Source organism: Rhipicephalus microplus, chromosome 9, assembly GCF_043290135.1.
Source record: "Rhipicephalus microplus isolate Deutch F79 chromosome 9, USDA_Rmic, whole genome shotgun sequence".
In the NCBI taxonomy this organism is placed as follows: Eukaryota; Metazoa; Arthropoda; class Arachnida; order Ixodida; family Ixodidae; genus Rhipicephalus; species Rhipicephalus microplus.
In genome coordinates, this window is record NC_134708.1 from 82,369,379 (window position 1) to 82,395,884 (window position 26,506).

Here is a 26,506-nt window from a genome sequence, read left to right on the forward strand (position 1 = left end):
CAATTTTGTTGAACTTTTGTCGCAACCTAAATGACAAAGTTGTTGATGGCACCAGTAAGTCAAAATAAAGGAAAACTACAACTTCTCAGAAGGAATAGGCGTATGCCTGCCGATACATAGCACGTGCATAAAACATAACTGCATTCTGTAACTGTTTCGCTCCCAGAAAAGTTTTGCGTTGAGATTTATTTTGAAATTCTGGCATGCTCATGCTTTCAGAAAAAAAAAACAACCACTACGTTTCAAACCTCTCTTCAAGAGCGCTCCATGTATTTACCAACCTTCTGAGACGTCACGTCATGTTTGCATGCACACTACTCTGCAACAACGCCTTTACAAAAAACCATATTGCACTAAAGGAAGTAGAAAGAAAAACAGAAATATTGCAACGTGTGATTTTCAGTAGAATGTACTCTCGTTGACACATGTACTTACGTACATAATAATTACACTCGCATAATTATGACACATCAACTTAGCTTTTTTTTTTAGTGTTCATCGTACATTTGAAAATCACCGAAGTGTATTTTGCTTTTTGTGCTGCATGGCAGCTTATCTAGCAGAGAAGAAATAAACCTTCGATGGCATGTAAAATTTAAAATGTATACGTGTGCTCAATTTATGCTACACGAACTCTATAACCTATACAATGAGGAAATTCAGCAAATAACTATACCTTATGCTGTGACTGCTTGTTTAGACCATATACCTTACTTTAAAAGCACCCTTGAGTGACCACCGGGTGCCACGTTACTCTCATTGACCACCTCAGCATTGCCGGCGTCGGCAGCGGACATACACGTGCGGAGGGATCCCCTTCAAGAGGAGATCAAGGGTTAATCGCAGTGTCCTTCTCCCTATCAATTCATCGTACAGGCACAGTGCCTAGACTATTCTAGGCACCATAGTACGGGGTGGACTTCGTGCACTGACTCTCAAAAAACGAATGGGGGGGGAGGGGTGCCCACCCTGCCCTCCTTGTGCGCACACCTATGCGGGCAGATGTTATACTATAATATAGGCAAACACATATGTACAACCTATGGGCATGGGGTCAGAGGTGTGGTTTTTATGTGGGTGCTGTCATAATCCCCTATTTAAGAAAATGCATAAGCCCCTCGTGTGCCCCCCAATTATAAGCATGATGCTGTACCCGATTTTGCTGCTACTCGCTAATCTTTGTGTTTGTGCGATTCCGTCGCATTTGAAAATCGACTGTTGGCAAAATAAAATAAATTTCCTTTGTCACTTAGTCAACATTTTTTTCAGGTTTTTTCTCTATTTTTTAATGTTCTAAACAATTTTTGTTGTACTTATGATTGTTAAAATTTGACTATGTTTAATCCTCATTTCATTTATTTGTATAACTTATTCCACATTGTTGGCAGAGCTGTATTTTACTTGTACATATTTAACACAATTTATGACAGCAGGTCCCCTTTCAGCCAAATGCTCTGGGACCTCCTTCTAAATGTTTATGCAAGCATGTTTGTTTTATATAAAATTATATAAACTGGAACACTTCGTGGGAGCCTAGTTTACCATAATTAAGGCAGTATCACAAGGATGGTGAAAGCAAGACAGGAAACAGTGTGAACCAATTCATGGATCATCCCACGTGATCAAATATACTAGGTGTTCCACGTAATTCCGATAAATAGCTTAAGAAAAACCATGTGCTCTGGAAGGTTCCAACTCCTCTATATTAGTGGACGTCATGTGTTCAGCTAATCATCAAAATGCACTTTATTTAGCTAACGCTTTTATAGTAGTTGGAGAGGGTGAAATTTCGCAAATATCCCTAGGATCCTAAAGTTATCTTGTGCTAAAATGTGCCTGGCTGTTTTTGTAGCGTAATCTACATTGGCCAAGATTCAGCGGTTTGGCTTAGATTACGTTGAGCAGTTCTGTGCAAGTGCGAGGAGCAGTGACGTAACGCAGCGCACAGCTGATGCGCCGAAGGCCTGGAAGTTCCTGGAGTGACGTGCAACTATTGCGCTGCTGCTTGAATCGTGCGATATCGCTCGCTAGTCCGTTGCTCACGCTACGTATAACCGAGCTAAGCCACTGTAATTATTTTCCAAAGGTGCGAAATATGCCAGCAAAAAACAAGACGCGCTCGCGCGGAGTTTCATCAAGCCACTGCCAAGGCCACCACATCAAAAGAAGGTTAGTGGCCATGCCAGTGCACTCAAACGCTTCAAAGCGTTTGGTTCATGTTATGTTCAATCGTTATTCCATGGGCCTGAGTGAGAGAGACGGAGAGAGTGTGTGTTTGTGTATGTGTTTACATGCGTGTGTTTACATTTAAGTGAAACTACTCCGGTTTTGCTACTATATTGCTTCATAAAGAAAGCAACAGAATATGAATCAAGAAGGGTGTAAGGCAAGGGGGCCCCATCTCCCCAATGCTATTTACTGCGTGCTTACAGGAGGTTTTCAGAAGCCTAGAATGGGAAGTTAGAGATAAAAGTTAATGAAGAGTACCTTCGTAACCTGCGCTTCGCTGATGACATAGCATTGCTGAGTAACTCAGGGGAGAAATTGCAACCTATGATTACGGAGTTAGACAAGGAGAGCAGAAAGGTGTGTCTTAAAATTAATCTGCAGATAAAGTAATGTAAAACAACGTCGGAAAAGAGCAGCACTTCGAGATAGATAATAGCGCACTTCAAGTTGTAAAAGATTATGTCTACTTAGGGCAGGTAATAACTGCGGAGCCGAACCACGAGACTGAAGTAACTAGAAGAATAAGAATGGGGTAGAGCACATTTGACAAGCACTCTCAAATTATGACAAGTAGATTGCCACTATCCCTCAAGAGGAAGGTATATAACAGCTGTATCTTGCCGGTACTTAGCTACGGAGCAGAAACCTGGAGACTTACAAAGAGGGTTCAGCTTAAATTGAGTACGACGCAGCGAGCAATGGAAAGAAAAATGGTAGGTGTAACCATAAGAGACAAGAAGTGAGCAGAGTGGATTAGGGAACAAACGGGGGTTAAGGATATCATAGTTGAAATCAAGAAGAGGAAATGGACATGGGCCGGGCATGTAGCGCGTAGACAGGATAACCGCTGGTCATTAAGGGTAACTAACTGGATTCTGAGAGAAGGCATGCAGGTTAGGGGGAAACAGAAGGTTAGGTGGGCAGATGAGATTAAGAAGTTTGCGGGTATAAATTGGCAGCAGCAAGCACAAGACCGGGTTAACTGGCGGAACATGGGAGAGGCCTTTGTCCTGCAGTGGACTTAGTCAGGCTGATGATGTTCATGATGACTCCGGTTTTAGTCTGCCAGCTGTCACTGGGGCACATTTCGTTGTGTCGTTGAAACGACGCCAACAGTTGGCCAACTGAAGGTGAAAGCCGCCATCCGCATATGTGCTCCTTGCTTTTCCTCGGCCGATTTCGGTTGCAACACGCGACACACAAGAGACACACGAGGCAACGCTGATTGTACTTGCGTACGCGATTTTCTCGCTTTTTGTAAGCGTAGATAAGTTGCATTATTTGGTGTCTTTTTTCGAACTATTGGCAAGATGGAGGTAGTGGAACCGGCACCTTAAAACTCTGCCGACCATGGGGTGGGTTGGGGGGCAGTGCGATCATATTTTTCCCTCGTATTAGAGGGGAATCTGGCGTATGCCTATGTTGAGGTTCGTTATATTGAAGTAAAGATAAAGAAGTGTTTTGTGGCTCTAAAAAGCTTAAGTATAAACTCCTTAGAGACTTGAAGTATCATTGCACCCACATGCGGCGGTAATATTTAATCAGAACATAAGTCTGTCAGGAGTCCCGACTTACGAAATGCACTCCTGTTAAGCTAAACCTCGATATTACAATATATTTGCTGAGGAGCAGCCGAAAAACTGTTTGTAAATGTGATGCGTATAGAGCAAGCATTTTGGGACACTGAATGACATTGTTTGTTTCATGCCAAGTGGCTACTTATTGAATAGGGCATCGCAGCACCAACTCCCAACATTTCCTTCGCCTTCGGTCTTTTATATGCAGAAACTGCTTAGTCATAAAGCATGCAGCCAATAAACTTACACGTTCAATGTTCACAGGAAGGGGGGAGAAGATTTCGGTACGTTGAAGGGAAAGGCAAGATCAGCTGCCTTTCTTTTCATAGTTTGTACTAGAAATACAACGAATTACGTTAAATATGTCAGCTGGCAATCCATCCAACTGGACAAGCTTCTGTGCACAAGCTCACCTCCGTACTCTTCCCCTTCAAGGGTGCGAGAGGGAGTGAAAAGCTTGTAAGAATAATGCTAATGAAGGCAGTTGCTATCCTGGTGAAGACTTGTCCACTTGCATATACATTACTTACTCAAAAAGTATTCATGCTTTTAAGGGTGGTTTGCTTTATTTGCAAAAAAAGAGACACCCAACACTGGTCCCTCACAATCACAATGCTCCTCCCGCCGTCAGTCTTTTTTCAAGTCCTCTAGAGTAAGAGAAAGCTTCTCTAGAACATCGTCTACAAATTCCTGAGTGAGTCCGACCTCCGATAATGTCGTATCTTTAGCCCTGCCTTGAGCGTACTTCAGCGCTAGCACTTCCTTGTGGTGGTCTACAGACCACAAGGCCGGCATGAACTGGGGCCTCATCGTGTCCAGAAAATGCTGCCTCCACCTCATCTCGAAGGTGACCAGTCCACTCGTGCTCTTGTAGTGTTCCACAACCTTGAAGCCATGTGGAACGAACTCCTCGTTGTAAACCTTGGTGTCGATTTCCGAGGCTGTCCTAATGACGTCGTCGGTGACTTCGTCAACGCCGAAGTGCTTCTTGAGGACTTCCTCGAGAAGTGCTACCCTGTCCTGCGGAAGCGATTCTCGTGCCTTGCGCAAGGCACGCCCGGCCGAGCGCACTTTCCGCAGCTCGACATCGTCCAGCACTTTTCCCAGTGCGCCGCTCTCGATGGGTGCATTGCATTCCTCTGCCAATGCTCTGCGAAGGTCTCCGTCCCTCAAGTTACTGATCTGGTGACAGCGGAGGCACAGCAGCAGGATGTCATGAGATATGTGATTCTTCATGATCTCTGGGAAATATTTTCTGAAAAGAACAAAAGAAGCTGTTCAGTTCATACTCTGCTTCAGCAATTACATTTACTTGCAGGCACCTTAATTATCTCAAAGCTGCCTTTAGAAGCGTACCTTTTTCAGAAAGCAATAATAACACGCCACACTGCCTCTGACACCTACTCTTTTCAGAGATATTAGTGAAAATGTCATGAGAAGGCTGGCGCTAGAGGTGGATATATACTTAGTGCGGCACGTGCAAAACATGGTCGAAGATGGAAAGTTTTTTTTTTTCAGCAACATGCATCTGTAATTTCTCAAGGTTTGCTATACTTAAAACCGATTTTTTTTTTTTTTAATTTCAGTTTTCAGTCCACAACTCCTAACTGTGCAGTAAAAAATGACACCTCAATCTTGCAATCTGCACGTAAGCACACAAAATATACACTACACCCCTTCGATGTAAAACATTGCATTACAAGTACAATATTTGCATTACACTCACAGTTAACTAGTGCATGAATTTGAACATGGTAATGAGTGAAAACACAAACACAAAAGATAACAATACAAGATGGACACTATTAACGAACAAAGTGTGGAAAAGTAAGTAGACACAAAAGCCCATCGACATGTGCGCCAGTATGGCAGCACCACCCATCAATCAGACCCATACAGGAGTCCATGCCACAGATAACTGTTCTGGCATTTTATTTCTTCATTATGCAAGTTAATTGAGGGCTGAATCATGCATGCACTTCTCACTTCTACTGGTACGAGTAGCCACAATCATTAGACATGAAGATCTTCTCACTACTACTGGTATGAGTAGCCACAATCATTAGACATTTTTTCATTCTTGCATCTCCATAACACTGAGCATTGATTCAATTTTGGCTGGTGATTACACTCTTGACAATGTACAAAACATTACATCTTCAGTTAATGACCTTATATGCTACATTAGTCTCTAACACAGCAGTCCATTTTGACCACGTAGAAACGTCATACTTTCTTTTATAATGAATCCTCAACAACTAACTAAACTTTCTGCCGCTGTAGCTCTATGTATCAGATCCTGTCTGCTTGAAAGTAACTCCAGCAAGATGCACTCTACAAACTTTGCACTTTAACATTTTGAGTAACAAGTTGTCGGATGTACTTACAAAGTGTGCAATGGCAAAAATTTTAAACAGTTCTATGAAAAAGTCAGTTTAAACTTGCTGCCTACAGCAAATACAATTACTTCTTTTTATTTATCCGGAACCACATGAAATGTAGCACAATGAACGTCAAACACATCTTAAGGTAACATTTTCACTGAAAGAATATTAATGTATTTGAATTTACTTCAATTCAAACTTAAAATATTGGAAATTTCAAAGTATATCAAAAGAACAAATAAATGTATATATTAATCCACATGCAATCCCTTGCAAAGGAGGTTTCACTGCAGTTGATGTATGCTATGCCGTGAACGCACCTTTCCAAAAAAATTTCGCACTGCCGCGAAGCCCCACTTCAAGGTTAAACAAACATATTAGCTTCACATCGATCCTTCCTTTTCCAAGTTTATAAGCTTGCTATTACTGACTTATATGCGATAAGGACCCTAAATTTTAAAATTTAGGCTATTCTGCAAGTTCTCACTTGTATTCTACCGAATGTCAAGTCCTGCAGCTATTCAAGTTGTTTCCACTTCTCCTGAGGCAAAAATTATAACACTTGCACATGCCTCGTTTCAGTTAAAAAAATGTATTGTGCAGGTTAGTTGGGTCATGACAAATATGCTCATTTTTCTTTATAATATGTGATACATACAATTTGTATTTGATTTGAAATTATTCAGACAGAATCACTATTTGTTCAGAATTCATTATTTGCACAAGCCAAGTTACTTCAATTCAAATTTTAAAAAGTCACTCAATTACAAAGGGACTGTAAAAAGTTAACTTTAGTTGCATCGTACAACAAAAGTATGTGCAACAATGAATGAAAAAGCATACAGTACAATGTTACAACATTGACATTTTTGACACAGTCTCGATTGCAGCTATCACTCTGTCCACAGCACATTTACCAGTGCATAAACACTGTTACTTATTGACTCTGGCAGAGTGTGGCTGACTACAATAAACAACTAAACAAAGTCATTGACAAACATGTCGTTAGTGAATGTGACGACATTAAAGTAATTATGTTTGCAGGAAAAATGCAAACAGACCTCGAAAACGCAATGAGTGACAGGAAAATTCTATGGGTGACTCGGTGAATAAGAAAATCCCAAATCCCCTTATTACAAGTGAAACTGGCAACTATGGTGCCTAAAACACATGCAGAGATACTTGTGAAGGAACATCATAAAGAGTAACTGAACGCCCTTGACCTGTACTCGTGGGGGACCACATTCTTGCGGACAAGAGACTGCCTCGAGTTGCAGACGACGCACAAGTTGTCCTTGTTTTGCGTGTAGTATTGGCTGTCAAGCACTGGCCGGTTGGAAGGCTCAAAGTTTAGCTGCACGGCCACTGGCTCGTCGCCGCGGGAAACTAGTCTCCCCAAGCCCTTGTCAATATACCACTGGACCTTCTTGTAGTTGCAGCTGCTGAGTGGCTCGCCGTCTGGTGCCTGCGAGTAAATGCGTGGAGAGATGAAAGCGCACGTACAGGAGCAGAGTCTCGTTTTTTCACCACAGTGACGACAACCTGCACTATTTGCTGTTGTTATTCAAGGCTGACTGCAACAAAAATTTTGTACCATCTAGAATTTTAGTCTTGGACAGTGTTGATGTAAAAGTACCTGCTAGCAGGAATTTCAATTTGTAATACGAGCACAAGGATCATGGAAAGCTGGCAAAAATGGCTTATGTTATGCCAAAACCGAAATAAAAGGTGCTGGTGTTGCCACTTGCCAGTAGAGACGCTTGAAATTACCAACGTTATGCACCTTTGGTGCTGTTCCAAGTTGCAGCTCTTATGCACAACACAAGAGGTCACGGAACGGTGAAAGATTTCAGAGATATGCTTGGACTAAGCAGTTGCGATAACTTCCAGGCATGCGCATCAGCTAACATGAAAACAATGTGCCTACTAAGCTTACAGCCTTGCTGAGATGGCGTCATCAGTACACTATTGCTCATGATGAATTTAACGAAAGAGAAGTTGCGCTGCTGCAGTTTGCCTCTATGCAATGTTCCACTGTTGGGCAGTCATGCTCGAAGATTCACATGGCATAACTCTGCTTGTTTTAAGGGCGAGGCTTCTTATGGCGTGGCTTGTGCGTCCCCGTAGTGCGTAACCTGTGGCACATACTCGCCCTCGGACACATATCCGCATGTCCACATGTTACGAAAAACATAGCAACGGCGTCATCACACTCTCAATGTTAAGAAAGCGCCGACACAAGAAATGTGGTACATACTATCGTTTAAGCCTTCAATTGTCCGCCGGATGGCAGTACTTGTATATGATGAATTTATGATAAATAAATGAACCGAGATGGCGGTACTTGAAGTGCTCACTAGATGGACGGAGAGGCACACGGACGAACGTAAGGATGGACTGATACACGGACGTACGCACGAACGGGCTCATGTACGAAGGGATGTTTTGCCCCACTCATCATTCATTCCGAGGACATGCGGTGATTTTTTTCCTTTATGCACCATCAAGCCTCCAAGTTTAGATATGATTGGACAAAGACTTGTAGAAACCACTGTTTCTACAAGTGAACGTGAATTTCGCTACGTGGATTATGTTGTTGCTACAGCAAGCGATCGCAACATTAACAGAGACTGCCCCGTTGTTGCAATGTTGACGCAAGTGACAATCCCTGTCTGCTCACTTCAAGTCTCCGAATTTCCATGGATTCTTGTCCCATTTCAGCCTTCAAAACACTTCTTGCCAGGGTTTACTTTGAAATCAGTGTCTATAAATCTCTAAAGCTGTCAAAACATGGCATATTTTTATTAACTTTTGAATGAGTACCTTAGGAGCTAGTTGCTTCATTTCATGTGCTTACAATTTATGAAACTGCACACTTTCTTAGCCTGTTATACTTTCAACACGAAATGTGTACAGCTAAGTGCCATATACAACTTCTATAGCTTGCAAATACTTTTGAAGTTTAGGCCATTGTCTCAGTGAAGTGTGCCAGTAACAGCCTTATTAACATAAGCATGAGAACCTCGTTACTCAACTAAACAGGAATGCTATGTCACATCAGCTGCTATGAACAAGCCTAGTGATGGAAACCAGTGAGCCAGTTGCTGTGTCACACTTGTTGTTAGTCAAGAAGCTAACCTAAGCTGTTTAGTTTGCGCTAATGCAGTTGCAGCGATGACATATTGGCTATACCATTTCACTGCCCATCAATCACAAGGGTGCGTGTTCAATGCCGTGCCGAGCTGGCCACATTTTACTGGGCATGAGATGCACAAGGACGCATGCGTACTTGGATTTAACGGCAAATTCAAGAGTCCCATGATGATGATATGGTATGTAGGGTTTAACGTCCCAAAACCACCATATGATTATGAGAGACGCCGTAGTGGAGGGCTCCAGAAATTTCGACCACCTGGCGTTCTTTAACGTGCACCCAAATCTGAGTACACGGGCCTACAACATTTCCGCCTCTATCGGAAATGCAGCCCGCCGTAGCCGGGATTCGATCCCGCGACCTGCGGGTCAGCAGCAGAGTACCTTAGCCACTAGACCATTGCGGCGGGGCAATTCAAGAATCCCAGGAGGTCCAAGTAGGATAAAAGCAAACTGCTATAGTGGAAGTTATGCCTTGTAAACGAAGTCAAGAATCTGCTACATTACTGGCCATAAAATGTGTTTTTCTCACATGCCCTACATGCTTAATATGGGCAATTTATTGCAGGACAGATAATACTCTATGTGCCCCTTGCATTACAACTTTCGTTAAGGAGCGCCAAAGTCTAGTCAAATTTTATTGCAGACCGAGATATCCAAGCTCGGGGGCATTGCAGGACATTTTTCTGGGAGGGTTCAAACATCCTTTATGCATGTGTGGCTGTATATAGAGGCATGCAGAATTGAAAAATATCGAAAGGGAGAGGGGTGTTATTTCACCTCACCCCCTTCCCCCCATTTTCTTGGCTATACCAATGCCAATACTCATATTGGTATGTTGCTTGTGCTGGGAATTCTAAACATTTATGTTATAGAGTTATACTGCAGTTATATACAGTTATACTGCACCCATAAGCCCACTACGCGGCCTTATGGGTGCTGCAGTGTGTGTGCCTACTGTAGTGGGTGAGTGGCTCTAAACTATGAAGTCCCGATAATTCCATGTTCTGTCAACCAATGGCAATGTACGCTTGTCCCATGCATTATTACGGCAGTATGTCATGTTGTATTGTGAAACATGTACACAAGACGCATGTGTTTGTAAAGCATGAAAGTTACTTTCACGGCATTTCCAAGCAGAGGAAATTATTTTCACTGTATTCGCAAGCAGTGGCATGGCTGTGTGGTAGAACATCTTTTTGCCACGCAAACTACCCGGGTCCCATTCTTACACAGGTCCAGATTTCTTTATTATTTTCTTTCTCGGTTTTTAGGTGATGCGAAGATGGCCGATTTGTCGGTCATGCAAAGATGATGATTTTTCAGATTTTTCGTTCACAGCCAAAGACACTGACGCCGGAATTTTCGCCAAAGGAGCTCTTTAACGCTACCGCGTTAGAACTACGTTATTTCTAAATGGGCACCACCTAAAAAGAACATGTTTGCAAGACAAACCAGTGGCAAACTGTGGCTTCACCAGGTCTTCCAATAATGTGTTGCAAGAGCTTACGCTCTAAAATTTTTTTTAGAAATCTTCCTTGGGATGTAGTGTAGAGCTTTTACGGCCTCCCACTATGAGATGTCTCACTAACATACTCTAGTCTCGCAATGGGAAACCCTAGAATATGTCATAACTTCTAAAGGGGGCCAGCAATACTTTTTGAGCATGATCGGAAAATGTGGCCCATCGGTATTCAAGGCACTTGAGAACCCACGAGCCAAACATGAGACACTACGCAGCCCGGAATATAAAATTAGTTCGCAACATAAGCTAAAAAATCATTTTCTCTTCTCTCTACAAATGATTCTCTAGGCTTGAAGTCCATGGCCGTTGGCAGATTTGAGCATCAAGCTGCATTGTTTCCATGGCTACCGCCATGTGTCCTCGCTTACTATCATGCTGAAGGTAAGCCTGTGCATTCAAACAAAACAAAGTGCTCAAGCTCATGATGTGCACCAATGAATAATACCCCCCTGTCATTACCCTCGCGGAGTAGCTTTTAGCGCACTCGATGGTACGACAGGAGAGGGAAACGCTTGAAGCGCGAGACAAATTTCTTAGTTCTACTTGTACCCGACGGATTCTAAAAATCTTCCGGTGTGCGGTTTGTGCAGTGTCATGTGCCAATACTGAGGCTATTCCATCATAAACTGGCATGCGGTTCGTGAAGCGTATTTTATCACAACTCCAACAAGTGCTGAAGGACCCCTTTAGGAGCATAAGGGGCAATTATCAAGCACGCCTCTAACTTGACAGTTGACGAAGGCCAAACGCACATATGCATACCGCCTGCGCACCTTTTGCACAAGATATAATTAACGAACTCACATTAGTCTTGAAGTGAGCCACGCAGACTTCTGCTAACTTCCTCTAGTCGTTTACTAGAACCATATGTGAACAGTAGGAAGAGCTGTCTTGGAATGTTGGCTACTCTAGTCTTGGATATCTCTACAAGCAAGAATTGCGCATTAGAATAATGTGGACTATACCAGCAACATGCAGTTGTCGTACAGCGGCGTCTTGCGCGTCATGTAGGATCGGAAACAGCCCAGTTTCTTGGGCGTCGCGCCCGAATGGTTCGATCCGTTGGCGGCCTTCGACGTGGACATTCGGTTGCACCGGTCGTCGGAGAAAGGTAGGTCCAGCAGCCCTCCGCAGGCGTCCAAGGTTTGGGCCCAGAGCCGGCGATACCAGCCGGGCCTGAACGAGAACAGCGTCAACCTGTCGCGTACGATCTGCTCGAAGATCTGCACGGAGAATAAGACGTCGGTCGCCGCGTAGTCGACCTGCGCCTCGCTGAGGGTGTCGGCTTCCCAGTTGCTGCAGGCGAGCATCCTGGTGTCGCCTATGCGCGCCCCCAGGATTGCGAGCGCCTGCTTCTTCAGCCCAGCGGCCGGGTAGTGCCGAAGCTCCGGAAAGTAAGTCAACACGTATCTGAGGTCGAGGCAACCGCGAACGGACAGTCCGTACTCGCGGCGAAGCTTGGAGGCGTCGTTGCACACGGCGACGCCCAACTTGACGATGGACTCGTCGTCCAACACGGCCCTCAGCGATTCCGGAAGCACCGAGGCGTCATCGTCTGACAGCATTTTACACAGCCTCAGAAGCACGCTGAAGTCTCTCGTGGGGGCCAGCTGAAGCAGGGCGACCTTATTGTTCGTCCCCTTCTTTGCATAAGGCAACCACTCGCAGTCGAGCCCCAGAATACCAGACTGGCGACACAGCTCCAGGAAGAGAGCTTCCACTCTTTCGAAGTCCTCGAGCGAGGAACACACAACGACATTCGGGGCAGACTTGCGCCGGAGGTACTTGTAGAGCTTCTTTTCGAACATGTACGCGCCTAGCCCGACGAACGCGGCAGCACCTGCAGCGAGAGCGATAAACTTGTGCGGGCCATCGATGCCCATCGTGGAAGCGAGGGCGATGGTTGAGGCGCGACCACTCTGTTTTACAGGGCACCCTGATACAAACGGGCACCATCACCGTCGGCAGTCCGTAGCAGCATTTTAGCGAATCAGATGACAAGTGGCTATTCACAACGTGATGATTTCAACCGTGACAACAGAAACAGAAAGCACGTGTCAGAGGCGGAGGTGGCATAGCCTAGACAAATGAACAGAGTGAATGAACAGATAAGCAGTACGTCAATTCCCCCTTGAGGTAGTGTCATTAAATTACCTAATCACACGTAAAAAATCTATTCGTGAACATATTCACAACAAAACAAAAACACAATTAACAAGTGGCAAGTGTAGTATTTTGAAACACACAATAAACGGAAACCGTTACGTAATCGTCTCTTCTTTCGGAGCATGAGATTGCTGAAAAATCAACAACGCGCGTTGCATCATGGGATAGAAATGGCCATATGCTTGTCTTGCGACAAAGTCGTCCGCGTAGGTAAAAGCTAACTTTGCGCCAGAAAGTTGTCCACTTGCACAGCTTTATATTTATCGATACCTATTCGTAACGAGAGACGGAGGACGGAAGATACTTCTAATACGGTCAGTACTTCGTCTTCGATGGTATCACTAAAGCGAAGAAGAAGCAAAGAATAGACGTCACGGCGCGGCGCGCGACTTGGCTCGCGCATTTCTAGGGGCAATGACTAGTGAAATTTAGCTGTGCATGCCAGCGGAGTTCTTTTTGCGTCCACAAACCGACGGTGTTCTTCTCTCGTGTTTGCGCTGGTTTCAGCCGCGTCGCCGTGAGTTACTGTTTTGGTTTTGTAAAATTCGGCTTTGTCGCGTTCAGGCTCGCTCTACCTCGACTCCTCAGGAAGTGACCTAATTCTTTGTCGTCCGCAGCCGAGCCGCAATTCCGCGCGCGTCGAGCACCCGACACTTCTATCACGTGTATCGAATGCCTCTCAAATTTGGTAGGATTAGAGATGAAAATACGCGTGAATTTGCGCTTACTGTTCGCGCGCAATTTTACTTCCGCGCGCTTAGTCGCGTAGCGCCGAGCTCGGCTTGGGAAAAGAAACCTGTGCTATAACACGAGGGCGACGCTCAGTTTTGTCGATTGACAGCACCTCTCACGAATCGTACTCTGATTGAGTGGGCAGCGTGCTGGGCGCATGTTCTTAGGCGATCGCTTTTCGGAGATGTCTCAGTGCACGCCGGCAGGTTGTTTTAGTGGGTTACTAGCCGCTTTGACCTTTGTTTCTACGTCATCCAAAAGCGACAACTTCGCCGAAAGTTATCGTCTCAAAATGCGGCCCCTGTTTCAATCTTTTCCAATTAACCGAGCACTTGGCGTTATGCCAGAGGCGCCTACGCTAATACCGAATCTAGTTGCACGACAGAAACACGTGCTGCGTAATACATCTAAGCAAGAAGTGCTTCGCTGTATGCACGTAGTCTTGTACACATCTGTTTGTCATACACGGCTTCTGTTGTAATCTCGCGTAAACAGTCATAGCTACAGTATGTGCAATTTTGTGGGAACCATTGTTTGCTGATCTTTGCATCATAGTTAGTTGCTGTGTCGCCTACCCTCCTCATGGAACTATCCCCAGTATGAAGTTGACCACTGGAAAGGACAAAATAATTCACGCTGAATCGGTTCTGGTGGTTGCCTATGTTTTATATGAGAGGGTACATGCTCAAATGCATTTTATTACACCCAATTTTTTGCCATTGCTGTTTTTGTTCAGTGTGCACCTCCGTCTAGAGTTTCAATGTGGAAAAAAAAAAGGCAATGAGTGCAGAAGCATGCGAGGTATCTAGAAGATTGCATCTGCATTCCTTCGCCCCTGTAGGTGACTCGGTTGGACCTGACTGAATAACAAATATCATGCAAGATTGCCAAGGGAAAATGACGGAACAGTTCTCTGCTGTCTTGTGTATTGTTTACACTGCATTTTGATTACTGAATGCCACAAGGCAATGCAGTTTAATGTATTTAAACTGACCCACTAGTAATGATCAAGTAATAGTGGAGTATTTTGCCAGAGAAATATAGTATGTGGCTTGCTCATCTTTATATGTTTTAAAAAATTTGTTTTGAACACTTTCCTGTAAAGAATGCCATGGCATGCTGATGGCACTTGCTGTCCATGTCGGGGGAACTGCTGGGACTACTGGGATAACATGGAGGGGGGGGGGGGGGGCATGTACATAAATGACAATCACAGTTGCATGGCAGAAATACTCCCCGAACACTTTTCTTTCTTCGAATGTGGACTAAGTGTGATAATCACAAAGCTGCCTTTCTAATCAAGCGGCTTACCTTAGTAGCCGCTAAGCCAACAATAGCCATTGTTAATAAATATGCCCGATAAGGACACTAGTTGTCACCTGTTCATTCAGAAATTCACATGCTAAGCACGATAGTTGGGATATGACCTCCAGTATAAAGTAACACCATTCTGCCCATCACACACATTAAAAGTACCCTGGCCACACAGGTGCATGTTTTGTTACACTTGTTCAGTAACTCAGTGATGGAAGTGCTGCTCTAGTAGCTCCAAAATGTTCTGAAAGAGAAATGCTGCTCCAAGCAGCAATTTTGGTTAGTAATTCTCCAGTGCTGCTCCGAAGTGGCACTGAGACAATTATAATGATGAATTTTTACTGTTTCACCATCATCTATGTCCTAAAGAAGATGCTGAAAAGAATATATACTAGCATCCCAGTATGTTACTAGTGTGCAGCATTATTGACTCTGATCTCATTTATGTTACTAGCTATATTAAGCATATAGCTCATTTGGCAGTTTTTTTTTTTTTTAGCGAGACTTGCAGGCTAGTAGGATGAAATGTGAAAATGAATAGGATTGCTTTCATCTCGTACCGATTACCTACTGCTTATTTGGCAGCAGTTATGCGGGAGCGGGGTTAGTTCTAAAATGTAGTGTTCAGCTTTACCAGTTAAATTTGGTTTCTGATACAAATACTAGTATTTTAAACATATAGCTCATTTTACCACCTAATTTTGACAAGAAGCCATCTTTTTAATTGTTTGCATCTTGAAATTTGCATTCATTGCAATCTGAACTATATTTCGTAATAAATAATAATAAACAAGATGCTTTGACGATGCTTTGAACTCCTATTGGCGTATGGAAAATTCTGTATCTGTTCCTAAAATGCCAACAGCTGCTCTGAAACAGTACTTTTCCTGCTTCAAACTCGCTCCAATCACTTCTGTCACTGAGTAACTCAAAACTTTTTGGCTGTCTTGCAGTAGTTGGCAGTCTGTAAAGAGTCGAGGCATGTTTAGGAGATGGACACGAAGCAGCCGCAGCACGCTCCAGCTGTTGATGACCTGCAGACTGCATTCAAGAAGTTGAGGGTCAATTTCAACAGGTACGGAACGCCGCTGCCCTGTTGTGCTCGACTGTGAGCACATTAAGAAGCTTCAGCAATGCGATTTTGTACGAGCTGTGCTGGATGCCCCCTCTCCCCCACCTTTTTTTTTATGCCTGCCTGTGTCTGTTAAAGTAATCCCATAGTTTATTGCAGAATGCCTACCAGCGTTAATAAAAACATTGTGCAGGAGCCTTCAACTCTCAATCACTTGATCAATGGTAGAATGGTGCATCAGTAGCTAGATATAGTGTTGTTACTTTTTTCATGCCTTCAAGGGACACGAGTGAAAACAGTGCATCATTTTAGGCCGATAAATTGCGCTTTAACCACTTCATGGCAATCGGTTCTGCTGTGACAGGTCTTTTATTGGAATAGAAATGGCTTCTGCGGCCGAGCTGCGCTGCCACCGAGGCGGTGGAAAAGAAGTTTTGTCAAACGGCGCTCAAGTTTCATGCTCTGCTACAGGCCAGACGAATGTGTGAACCCCAAAACTCGTATCCCCAACAGCAGCGTCATGCCATTTAGCAGATTGCAATTTCGAGCTTGTTGTTGGGGATAAGAGCTGGGAGTAAGAGCATGAACAACGAAAAACCAAGCAATGAGAGATGCCTGCGAGACTCTGTGTGTCCAGCGGGTGCACGTTTTTGCTCCAGGTGGTGTGCTGCATGTTTTGTATCAACTCTACAACAGTTACAGTAATTTTCGCATCGGTTTCAGTGTCTAGTGTAATCCTTGAAGCACAGGCCGACCCTCTATTGCTCACACACGTTTTCTGTCCCGTCCAGCCATGTTCTGCAGCAGTGCCAGTTGTAAATTACGCATCCACAGATAGAACATTGCCGCGTCGTTTGCCAGCACGTGTGGGCTAGTGGGATTGCACCAAGTTCCATTGTCGATCACCACGGTGGCATGCACTCATGTCATGGTCAGCTCAGCCAAATGTGCGGCACCGCATGGGCAGTGCCCAGACGAATGTATGGCAATGCATGAGTGCACAGAAAACTCTACTACTGTAGCCAGTTGAAGAGGTCAAAAGTAAATGCCGGTTAAAATCTTGAATGTCCCAATTAAATGGGGCCCAAATGTCAAATGTAACGTAAATATCACAATTTTTTACCTGTTTTGTCTTCACTAGATCAACAAAAGTTTTGTCAATTTTGTAGCTAATAAGACTTCGTTAAGAGCCAAAAACCAATGTAATTTGCTCTTGCCAAGAAAGAATTCTAGCAGACATCATTGGAACCTGTCACCTCAGTGAGTTGATGTGAGCATTTTGATTGGTTTCGGCACATGTATTTTCTTTTTGTATGGCTGATTTTTATAGCTGTGTTGGTTATATCGAGGTTGGATTGAATCATGACTGTTACATTTTCACACCACACAGTGAAGGGCGGCGAGTGGCCTCGGGGCATCAGAAGCACCACCACCACCATCACCACTACAACCACCTTTCTGCCCCGGTCCGCAAGTTCCGAGCACGATCCACGTCCATGAGTTCCCCCGACACCAGCAGCACGGAGCAGAAGGTGGCTGCCGTCTCCGAGCAGCTGCAGCAGGCAAGGCTAAAAGCCTTGCCTGCCTGCCCTCCCAAGAATGTCTGGTGAGTTGCACATGCTTTCTGCAAGTTTTGTCTTTCGCTAGGTCCACATCCAGCTGTATCTATCGTTGTAGTACCATGGACATGCATCTAAGGCTAAAGAATAAAGGGGTTATGGTACACTCTTCAAAGTAACCATCTAATGGCTTCATAAAGGAGCATGCACTCTGCCCTAGGGGAAGTCTTCTTGCTCTTCTTCGATGGCCCTGAAGTATCCTTCATCTCCTTCTGGGGTTCCAATAAGTAAGCACATGCTAGCACCAAAGAGAATTATTCTTCCTCTTCTTCGAGTGCCTTGATTATGGCTCCTTCTAGGGTTTTGATAATAAGTGAGCGCACACTAGCACCACGGAGAACTCTTCTTTCCCCTCTTTTTCGAATGCCTTGAGGTATGATTCCTCATCTTCTTCAAGGGTTCCGATAATAATTGAGGCACGCTACCACCACGGAGAAGTATTCTTCTGCTCCTTTTAATGTTCTTTAAAGTATTCTTTCTTATCTCCTTCTAGGGTTTTGATAATAAGTGAGCGTGCGCTAGCACCACTGCAAAGTCTTTGTCCCCCTCTTCTTCGAGTGCTTTGAAGTATTATTTCTCATCTCTTTCCAGAGTTTTGATAATAACTGAGCGTGCACTTACACCACGGAGAAGTCTTCCCTCTCTTCTTTGAGTGCCTTGAGCACTCATCTCCTTCTAGGGTTCTGATAATAATTGAGTGCATGCTAGCACCGCTGAGAAGTATTCTTCCTCCACTTCTTCTAGTATTCTTCTAGTATTCTTCCTCATCTTCTTCTAGGCCTTTGATAATAAGTTAGTGTGTGCTAGCACCACAAAGAAGTCTTCTTCCCCCTCTTCTTCGAGTGCCTAGAAGTATTCTTCATCTCCTTCTAGAGATATTGAAATAAGTGAGCACGTGGTAGCACCACGGAGAAGTATTCTTCCTCCTCTTTGAGTGCCTTGAAGTATTCTTTCTCATCTCCTTCTAGGGTTCTGATAATAAGTGAGCACGTACTAGCGCCACAGAGAAGTATTCATCTTTTTTTTCGAGTGCCTTGAAGTATTCTTCCTCATCTTCTTCTAAGCTTTTAATAATAAGTTGGCGTGCGCTAGCACCAAGAAATAGTCTTCTTCCCCCTCTTCTTCGAGTGCCTAGAAGTATTCATCTCTTTCTAGGGTTCTAAAAATAGTGAGTGAGGGTATGCTGGCACCAAGGAAAAGTCCTCTTCCTCTTGTTCTTCGAGCGCCTTGATTATGATAAATGTAGAGTGCTTTATGGACCCAGGTTGCCGTATGCTGTTGTTGCTTGTAGTGACACTAGCAGAACAAGCATAAAAATAGATAAGCAACGTAGCTGATCCCTCTGTCTAGGAATTGGTACAGCACAAAAAGTAAAACGTGCCTTCACAGAGGTAGTTGAGCGTTTATTGTCCATTGTTTCACTACAGGGGCGAAGGAATAAATGCTACAGCAACAAATTGCAAAATCACGCAAAGAACAACTTGCGGCGTGCACCTCCTGCAGAAAGCATGCGCAAAATTAGGATACACAGGACGTGTGTGAACTGTCACAATTGACGCTTAAAGCACGCTGTTTAAACTGCAAAAAAAAAAAAAAGACATGAAACAAACGCAAAGGTATACACAGGACAAGTGCGAAGAACTGCTGCAATTCTTACTTCTTCGTGTGCGAGCAGCGAGCTCCTTTTTTTGTAAATGCAGCCGTGGCTACAAGCAAAGTGACCTTCGTGCTCTCCTTAATCAAGAGTCCCATAAGCACGCGCGCAGGAGAGACCATGCTCCATAGAGGCAGCGTTTCGCTACAGGCTATGGCCTTGAGGGCGTGCTCAAAGCGAGACCAGAGCGCCATCTAGCTACTGATGACAAAAGCGTGCTGAAGTTACCGAGCTCTGAAGATCGGTGTAAGGTTTGTATAAATGACTTTCCGGCAGCAGGTTTAACAACTTTACGTTCCGTGGCCAACTGGTTGGTGCCGCATGCTGTGGAATGAGAGGTCGCTAGTTCGATGCTCCACAACTGAACACTTTTCTTTCTCTGAAATTTGTTCATATCTTACATTCGATCTATGACGGAAATACGTCAGTGGAGTTGTAGTGGACCCAGGCATAAAAGACTTTCTTCTTAAAAAAAAAAAAAAAAAGAGGAAGCAAGCAAGAAATACAGTAAAAATGGGAAGAATAGAAAGAACAAGAAAAAGAATGAAGCACACAGAGGAAGAAATAAATAGAAATAATGAGAGCGAAAACAACAGGAAAAAACTGAATAGGAGAAAAAGAAAGAGGAAGAAGGAAAAAGAAAACTGAGAAGAAATAAAGGCTGCCCAGCTCTGCACCTAATTCAGACTTCGCAGTCCTGGTGCAGCTTACACACAGCTCACTTTGACCGCAAGAAAGTGTGGGCATGTAACGACATCTCGCGGTATCCCCCTTATCTCATAGGTTGCAAGGAGGAGTCATTCCTTGTGTCGCTTCTGGCAGGCTGTATCAGGATTTTACTTTTCTTTGATTAAGAACAGCTATCTTTGCTAGCTTTGCAAGGAGGCTTCTCTATAAAGTCGAAACCACTTGAAACAATCCCAGATGTTACGATCTGTTGATTATAACGACCATATTTCAGTGTACTTGTGATTTTCTTATGTAACCCATTGAAACTGTGTCCACATTGAGCAAATGTTTATTAAGGCCTCCTACTTTTACAATGAACATTTCTTCGTAGGGTAAGAATATAGAGCCTACGAAGCAAAAGAAGAAATTGAAACAGGCATTTTAAAGCACTAAAAAAGTGTATTGTGTGTACGCCGCTGCAGTTTACTTATGGCGAAGATATTGTAGAGCACGGCGAGGACCGCACGCAAATTTTGCACCTTCCAAGCGAGGTCGCCCACATGTCGAGCGTTTCTTCACTGGAATGATGGCATCGAGGAAAAAAAATTATAAAGGACACAAGATACAGCGTGAAGACATCCGACCTACTTAGTCTCGGCAAACTTTTCTCATGCCGTTCTTTGAAGTTATGACCGCCAACGAGAAAAGTTCACTTCAACGCTCAACTCGCCTATGCCGCAATGTGGCTCAAGTGGTCTGCCTTTTGGTAACGTCGAAGACTGGTTAAACAATCATAGCGACCTCCGTGCGGTTGCGATGGTGCCTTGATGAATAAGCATCAGAAAAGAGCGAAGTTAAGGTGATGGCCGGCGAAGAACACGCCATTTTGACTTGTCGCCAGTAACCTTATCACAGTCATCTGCAAATGTCTGCTCGGCTGCAAGTGTGGTATAAACTGCTCGCAATGACAGTGGTACAAGTGCATCGTGCTGCTGTACACAAGTTTGCCACTGCTGCGTTATGCGAGGCAGCTTGCGTTGCTTGAAAAATGCTAGTCTTCGTTGCGTTTCACGAACAGGCTATACTCGCTGTGCACAATCTGGAGTGAAAGATGCACAAAGAACGCACATATGCGTCACTCAAGACTGCAGCGGACCCGGCATGTGACGGTGACAGCCAAGTAAGCGACGCTGCACACAACCAGCCAGAGATGATCGCTTCCACCTCAGTACTGTGCTCCAGCGAAACAGTGTCGATTCAGTTCAAAAAGGCGGTTTGATATGCTCTTGAGCATACAGCGGACGTCCCTTAACATGTGCAAAGGCCTTTTGCAGGTCATGGAAGGAGTTGTTAGCACTTTTCGAGAAACATACGCAAAAAAAAAAAGTGGTTTGGTTGCCAAGTGTGCCTTTTGAAAAGCAAGTTCATGTACAAAGTGCTTCTTATATGATGACTACTTATCACAGCACTTTTGAGTTTGTTATGAATAGGATTGGCTGTGTCTATAATATTCGGAGTCAGGCTCTCTCTGTTTTGAAACTTTTGTCGGAGGTAATGTTTAAAGGGACGCTAAAGCCAATTATTAAGTCGACGTTGATTGTTGAAATATCAATCCAGAAACCTTGTAGTGTAACATTTGTGCCAAGGAAGGGCTTATTTTGAAGTAAAATCACATTTTACTGGCTTGCATCGGGTTAGTGCACTTCAAATTACCCGCCTCAATATGCGGACCGACTCACAACACTGTTGCCGTGCACAACGTTGCCCGGCTTTACTGGGTCGCGGACACTAGTAGACAGAACGAAAGCAGCGAGAACCACAGTAGCAACAACGGCCATTGATCAATTTCCCTCTATTGGCTCTGAGATGGCAGACGTGTTTTGGTTCAACTGCGCCTTGCTAGATGGCACGACCTGTCCAGTTTAACCACTGAAAATTGTATTTTTGAACCACTGGCGCCATTCCGCATAGTAACGTCTGGCGGTTCTTTTTTCTATGAATCAAACAGAAACGAACAAGCAGCATTTTATTGCGTCTCTTGATGCACTGAAGGTTTTTTATTAAGTGCACCTAGATTGATTATGATTAATTGTAGGCGATTCGTCTGACATCATAGGTGTCATTTTGAGAATGTCCTACTACGGCGCATGTATTTCTCAATAAGTAGGGCACTGCTGATAATGTTGTTTTAGATGTTGTCATACATTGAGCTTTCACGCTGACATAAATTGTTATTTGACTTTAGTGTCCCTTTAAAGGTGCCCTGTAACACCATTAAAATGCAGCCAGAAAATGCTGATGGTTGTTAGTCAAAGCTAGTCATAGCTCCTGTGATTGCGAGCCAAATATGGCAGCAGTGAAAGTGGTACGGGTCTTTTAAGCTCTGCTTAGGAGATGGACAAGAAGCAGCCGCAGCACGCTCCAGCGGTTGATGACCTGTTAACGAACAGGTGACTGCTAGAATTTGCTCCATCTTCTGTCTGCAAATTATTGACAAGTCCGACGAGGTCAACAGAGGGAAGGACATGGCCATCGGCAAATCATCATATAGCATCTAGAGTATTAATCATTTCTCTGTTTCGAGCACAATAGATCATTTCTTTCATCACAGTACTTCTGCTCATATTTTACGATCAAACTAAGCAGTGTGCTTATTGTTCTCTTTTCCCCTATCCTCGTATGTGAAGCCACATGCTGTGGACTACACCCAGGCTATTTCCAACACTTCGTTCCTCAGTCGATCACTTGCTTAGGAGCCGGCTACTGCACTTCTCACTGATGCACATCATTGTTTCCTGAACCCCCGTACAGTTGCCATCACGCATTTTGTCTGTCTTACGCACCTCGTGAGCAGGACTCCTTGCCAGATATCGATTGGTGTTTAGCCACTTGATTTTGCGTGACAATGAACTGTATAGATTTGGTTATCGTTCCTCAATCAAGCTGACACAAGACAATGCCTCACACACTAGCTACTTGCCGAACTTGGCTAGACTTGCGTGAGCGGACACGCTCAAAGAAAAAAGAAAGAACGCTCAGGGCGTTGATTCAAGCCGACATAACTTCTTGCTCCTTTGTCATATCTTGCCCTTGTAGCTTCCAGTGCACCCATCACAACAAAAGAAGAGAAAAAGGGCTTGAAGCGTGCAACAAATTCTGTAACTCCCTCTCATACTTGACAAATATGACAAATTTTTGCGATCATACTAGAATGTAGATCTTTAGTAGTGAGGTCATTTGCTTATTGCTTGGAGAAGTGTTGCAAGACGCCCTTGAGGATGGCTGTTCTGAACAAGCGATAATTAGGTGGCTTTTTAGTTGGTAGTGGCCAATATTGTAAATGTGTCATGGAGGTACTGGCAAAGCTTCATAAGCGCATTTGGGATTCCTTTGCAGTTCTGCTGTCAAAACGCCACCTGGTTCAGACCTGACGTGCTCGCAGCAGGCGAGGATGGATGACACGACCGTCGACGAGCTCGCGGGTTATTTTGACAACCTTGTCTACATCCCGAGGAAGATGTCCCTCATGGCTGAAATGATGTACACGTAACAGCGTCGGCGGTATTATGACGCACAGCCCGAAAGCGAGACGGAGTTGACCTCCGTTTTTTTATTATCTTGAGGGTGTGAATTCGTGCCGAGGCAATAAACCGTAAGCAAAATAAGGCCGCAGACGTAGAAAGACCATCGCGCCCCCTTATATCTTACCCCATATTTCGTGATACAGGTTTCTTACGTGCTTGCTTTTACTGTCATAGAGCAAAAAACGTTCGTCCTCTCCTCCTTTGTGATAAGTGGGCCCTGCCCATCTTTTGTACAGTTCGGTGAAGGCAAGTGCACACTCGTCTGTGGTAGTTTCTTTTGTAAGTTGAGGAGTGTGTTAGTTTGGAGGTGTGCGCTTATCGAGAGTGTTCTTTTTTTGTGCATGACAAACTGCAAAAGACTGTTTGCTAAGATCAAACTCTTGATGTGGACTGGATACAATGTGCTGCAATGTTCCAGAGTAAGTTCACACGGATGGTTTGTGTGCAGGCAGCTGTTGCACTACTTTGCTATCAAACCTCCGAATCCCCTCGGCACGGCATGCGGTTGTGTCCAGTCTCGTTTTTACAACAGTCGTTAGTCTAGCAGTGATGTTTCAGAAGCCAGGTGAATGTGTTATAGGAATATAGTTGACTGTATGCTTGCAGTTGTGTGTGACATGCCTTGTATGAAAAAAAAAAAGCAAGCGAGACCCCCCCCCCACAGCCGAGCAGCGAAAGGATGTGCTGGGTGGGTGACTTCCTGTGCGCCAAAGAGAACACCTTAGACAACCTTTTCTAGCTTTACTACAATTTTTTCAATCCCTCATGGTGGCAACTTCGGTGTGCGGATCCCTCTGGTGAGAGTTATGTGCAGGTCGTCAGTACGAATAAAAATCTTTTCAACTTCTTTTTCCTGCTTCTGTGTGGCTGCTTCTGCTCGGAGTGTGGGCCCCTTAGTTGGCCCTTCTTGCGTTTAGCATTGGCGTGCCTAGTCCCTTGTAACAGAGCGGACGAGCATAGTGAAAGATGAAAAGGTGACGTAAAATCCCCGTAGTTAATGGCGCAGAAAACTTGGGACACAAAAGGAACATGAGGAACATGAAGACTCGTAACTAATCTTTATTCACGGCGACTCGCACATATGCACAGGCACGTGGTCACAAAAACCAGCTGATAACACTCAAGGTTTTGTCAAGCTCTTTAAGGCGTGGGTCTGTACTTCCCCTGAGGTATGTAGAAGTTGTAGTAGTAGGTAGCCACCTCTAGTTTAGTTCTTGCAGTGTTCACTAGATGTCAATAGTTGATGCGAGATGTTATAAGACTAGATGGTGGTACTTGGAGTGTTCAGTAGATGATGGTACTTGTAGTTGATGAATAGATGCGAGATGTTATAAAGCTAGATGGTGGCACCTCTGTAGTTGATAATGAAAGATGAGAGATGTTATGATATAAGTGATGTCACATATGGTGCGTGTCATTGGTGGAAGGCAATTGTTTGATTTAGTGCGGACGTGCGCTAGGGGAGCGTTATAATAAAATTCGTGACGTTTCCTCGATGCGCGCCCCCCACCGCTGCTTAGGGTGAAAACAACCGCGGAGCACACCGTTACAATGCCCTCTCCGCAAGCCGCCTATAGCCACGACGGCCAGCCAACTAGTGTTGCGCGCTTCATACAAAGTTTGTTGCGTCAAAGCGAGTGGGACTCAAACAACATGAAAGAAAAACAGAGTTTTTTCATCGGGAGTGTGAAGGTCTTAGATATCTAGTCTCTAGTCTCCATTCTTAAAGTGACATTAGCAGCTGGAGTTGCCCGCAGCAGAAAAATACCGTCGACGCAAGCCGTGTTAACACCTTCATTAGCGTCGTTTTGAACTAATCACTAACTATTTATGTAGGTTAAAGATGTGAAACACCCGCACCTAAGTCGCATGACCTTTTCATGTGCCTGTGTGTTGTGTGCATTCCACAAAAGTGTAAAAACAGTTTGCCATTTGCCAGCTGGCTGGAAAAAGAGAAAAGAAAAAAATCACAGCATATCCACGGAGTGAATGATGATGTGTGGAGCGAAGTGTTTATCCGTGCTTCCATCCGTCCAGCATATCCACGGAGCACAGCATAGCACAGAAGGACGAACGCTTCGTTCCACTCATCATGGGGCAAAGCATACTTCCGTCCGTGCATCTGATTGTGTGTCACTCACACTAGCACCACATGCTAAGTGAGTCGTACAACTAGGTGGTTACGAACCGGTCACAGACATGCATGGACAAACCCACAGCTTTAGAAGCTTCGCTCTTAAACTGCGATTGCCTACCATATTTTCATGTATCGTTTTGAATTATTCAATAGCTACCTCATTTACAGGCCACACCCTGCAACGCACAGTATATTGTACATTGTTTTCATCTCTTATACCTTACAGCAAACAGCATTTTTGGCAAAAAATTGATGAAAACAAAACATATCATACTATTTGGTGATCTACACGTGGCTTTTATGGCATTAAACCATGGCTCGCACACAGACATTGTCAAACCAGGTTTAGCATGTTTTCTATAGGAATATATTGTAAATTAGCAATTTTAAAGCATTCATTGATATCGTTAAAATGAAGCAACCTCACAGCTTTACAACAATAAGGAAGCAAATTACATTTGTTATAAAGCAATTTCGAATTCCACAGCTTTATTTGGACGATAACATTACTATACTTCGAAAACAAGCATTATAACTCACTGCAAGTTAACTGCAGTGCGTGTCTTGCTCCGACTTCCACTGGTTCTCGTTGTTTCGAGCTGGCACAGGTGAATGCGCAGCTTTACTAATGCATAACTTGAAATCGACATTTTCTACAGAGAACCCTTCTAGTGCTGGCATGCCTGCACGC

At 44.2% G+C, this 26,506-nt stretch overlaps 2 protein-coding genes across 5 annotated transcripts; one reads left to right on the forward strand and one right to left on the reverse strand.

Annotated features, from left to right (window-relative positions):
* The first annotated feature begins 1,662 nt into the window (after window positions 1–1,662).
* LOC142771961 (uncharacterized) lies at window positions 1,663–24,528 on the forward strand. Of its 4 annotated transcripts, XM_075873976.1 has the most exons (5): window positions 1,663–2,169; window positions 11,157–11,249; window positions 16,034–16,155; window positions 17,543–17,758; window positions 23,491–24,528. In XM_075873976.1, the coding sequence occupies exons 3-5, from the start codon at window positions 16,073–16,075 to the stop codon at window positions 23,642–23,644; spliced, it is 453 nt and encodes a 150-aa protein (XP_075730091.1). In that variant the 5' UTR covers window positions 1,663–2,169; window positions 11,157–11,249; window positions 16,034–16,072; the 3' UTR covers window positions 23,645–24,528. The 4 variants fall into 4 exon arrangements, with proteins under 4 accessions (XP_075730091.1, XP_075730092.1, XP_075730089.1 ...); XM_075873977.1 differs by lacking the exon at window positions 11,157–11,249; XM_075873974.1 differs by lacking the exons at window positions 1,663–2,169; window positions 11,157–11,249 and adding an exon at window positions 13,181–13,348.
* On the reverse strand, window positions 4,347–13,094 carry Exd2 (Exonuclease 3'-5' domain-containing 2). The gene is made up of 3 exons (XM_075873973.1): window positions 11,834–13,094; window positions 7,414–7,655; window positions 4,347–5,061 (listed from the first exon to the last, which is right to left on the reverse strand). Exons 1-3 carry the CDS (start codon window positions 12,749–12,751, stop codon window positions 4,434–4,436), a joined length of 1,788 nt encoding a protein of 595 aa, XP_075730088.1. The 5' UTR covers window positions 12,752–13,094; the 3' UTR covers window positions 4,347–4,433.
* Window positions 24,529–26,506: the final 1,978 nt, after the last annotated feature.

What these genes read in the sequence shown, in the direction of transcription:
- Exd2 (XM_075873973.1), bottom strand. Translation starts at nt 12,751, where the DNA reads ATGGGCATCGATGGCCCGCACAAGTTTATCGCTCTCGCTGCAGGTGCT. An exon ending in ACGACAACTGCATGTTGCTG is followed by an intron (nt 7,656 to 11,833) that starts GTATAGTCCACA and finishes ATTTACTCGCAG; the next exon opens with GCACCAGACGGCGAGCCACT. An exon ending in GTGGTCCCCCACGAGTACAG is followed by an intron (nt 5,062 to 7,413) that starts GTCAAGGGCGTT and finishes TGTTCTTTTCAG; the next exon opens with AAAATATTTCCCAGAGATCA.
- LOC142771961 (XM_075873976.1), top strand. Translation starts at nt 16,073, where the DNA reads ATGGACACGAAGCAGCCGCAGCACGCTCCAGCTGTTGATGACCTGCAG. An exon ending in TTGAGGGTCAATTTCAACAG is followed by an intron (nt 16,156 to 17,542) that starts GTACGGAACGCC and finishes CACACCACACAG; the next exon opens with TGAAGGGCGGCGAGTGGCCT. An exon ending in TGCCCTCCCAAGAATGTCTG is followed by an intron (nt 17,759 to 23,490) that starts GTGAGTTGCACA and finishes ATTCCTTTGCAG; the next exon opens with TTCTGCTGTCAAAACGCCAC.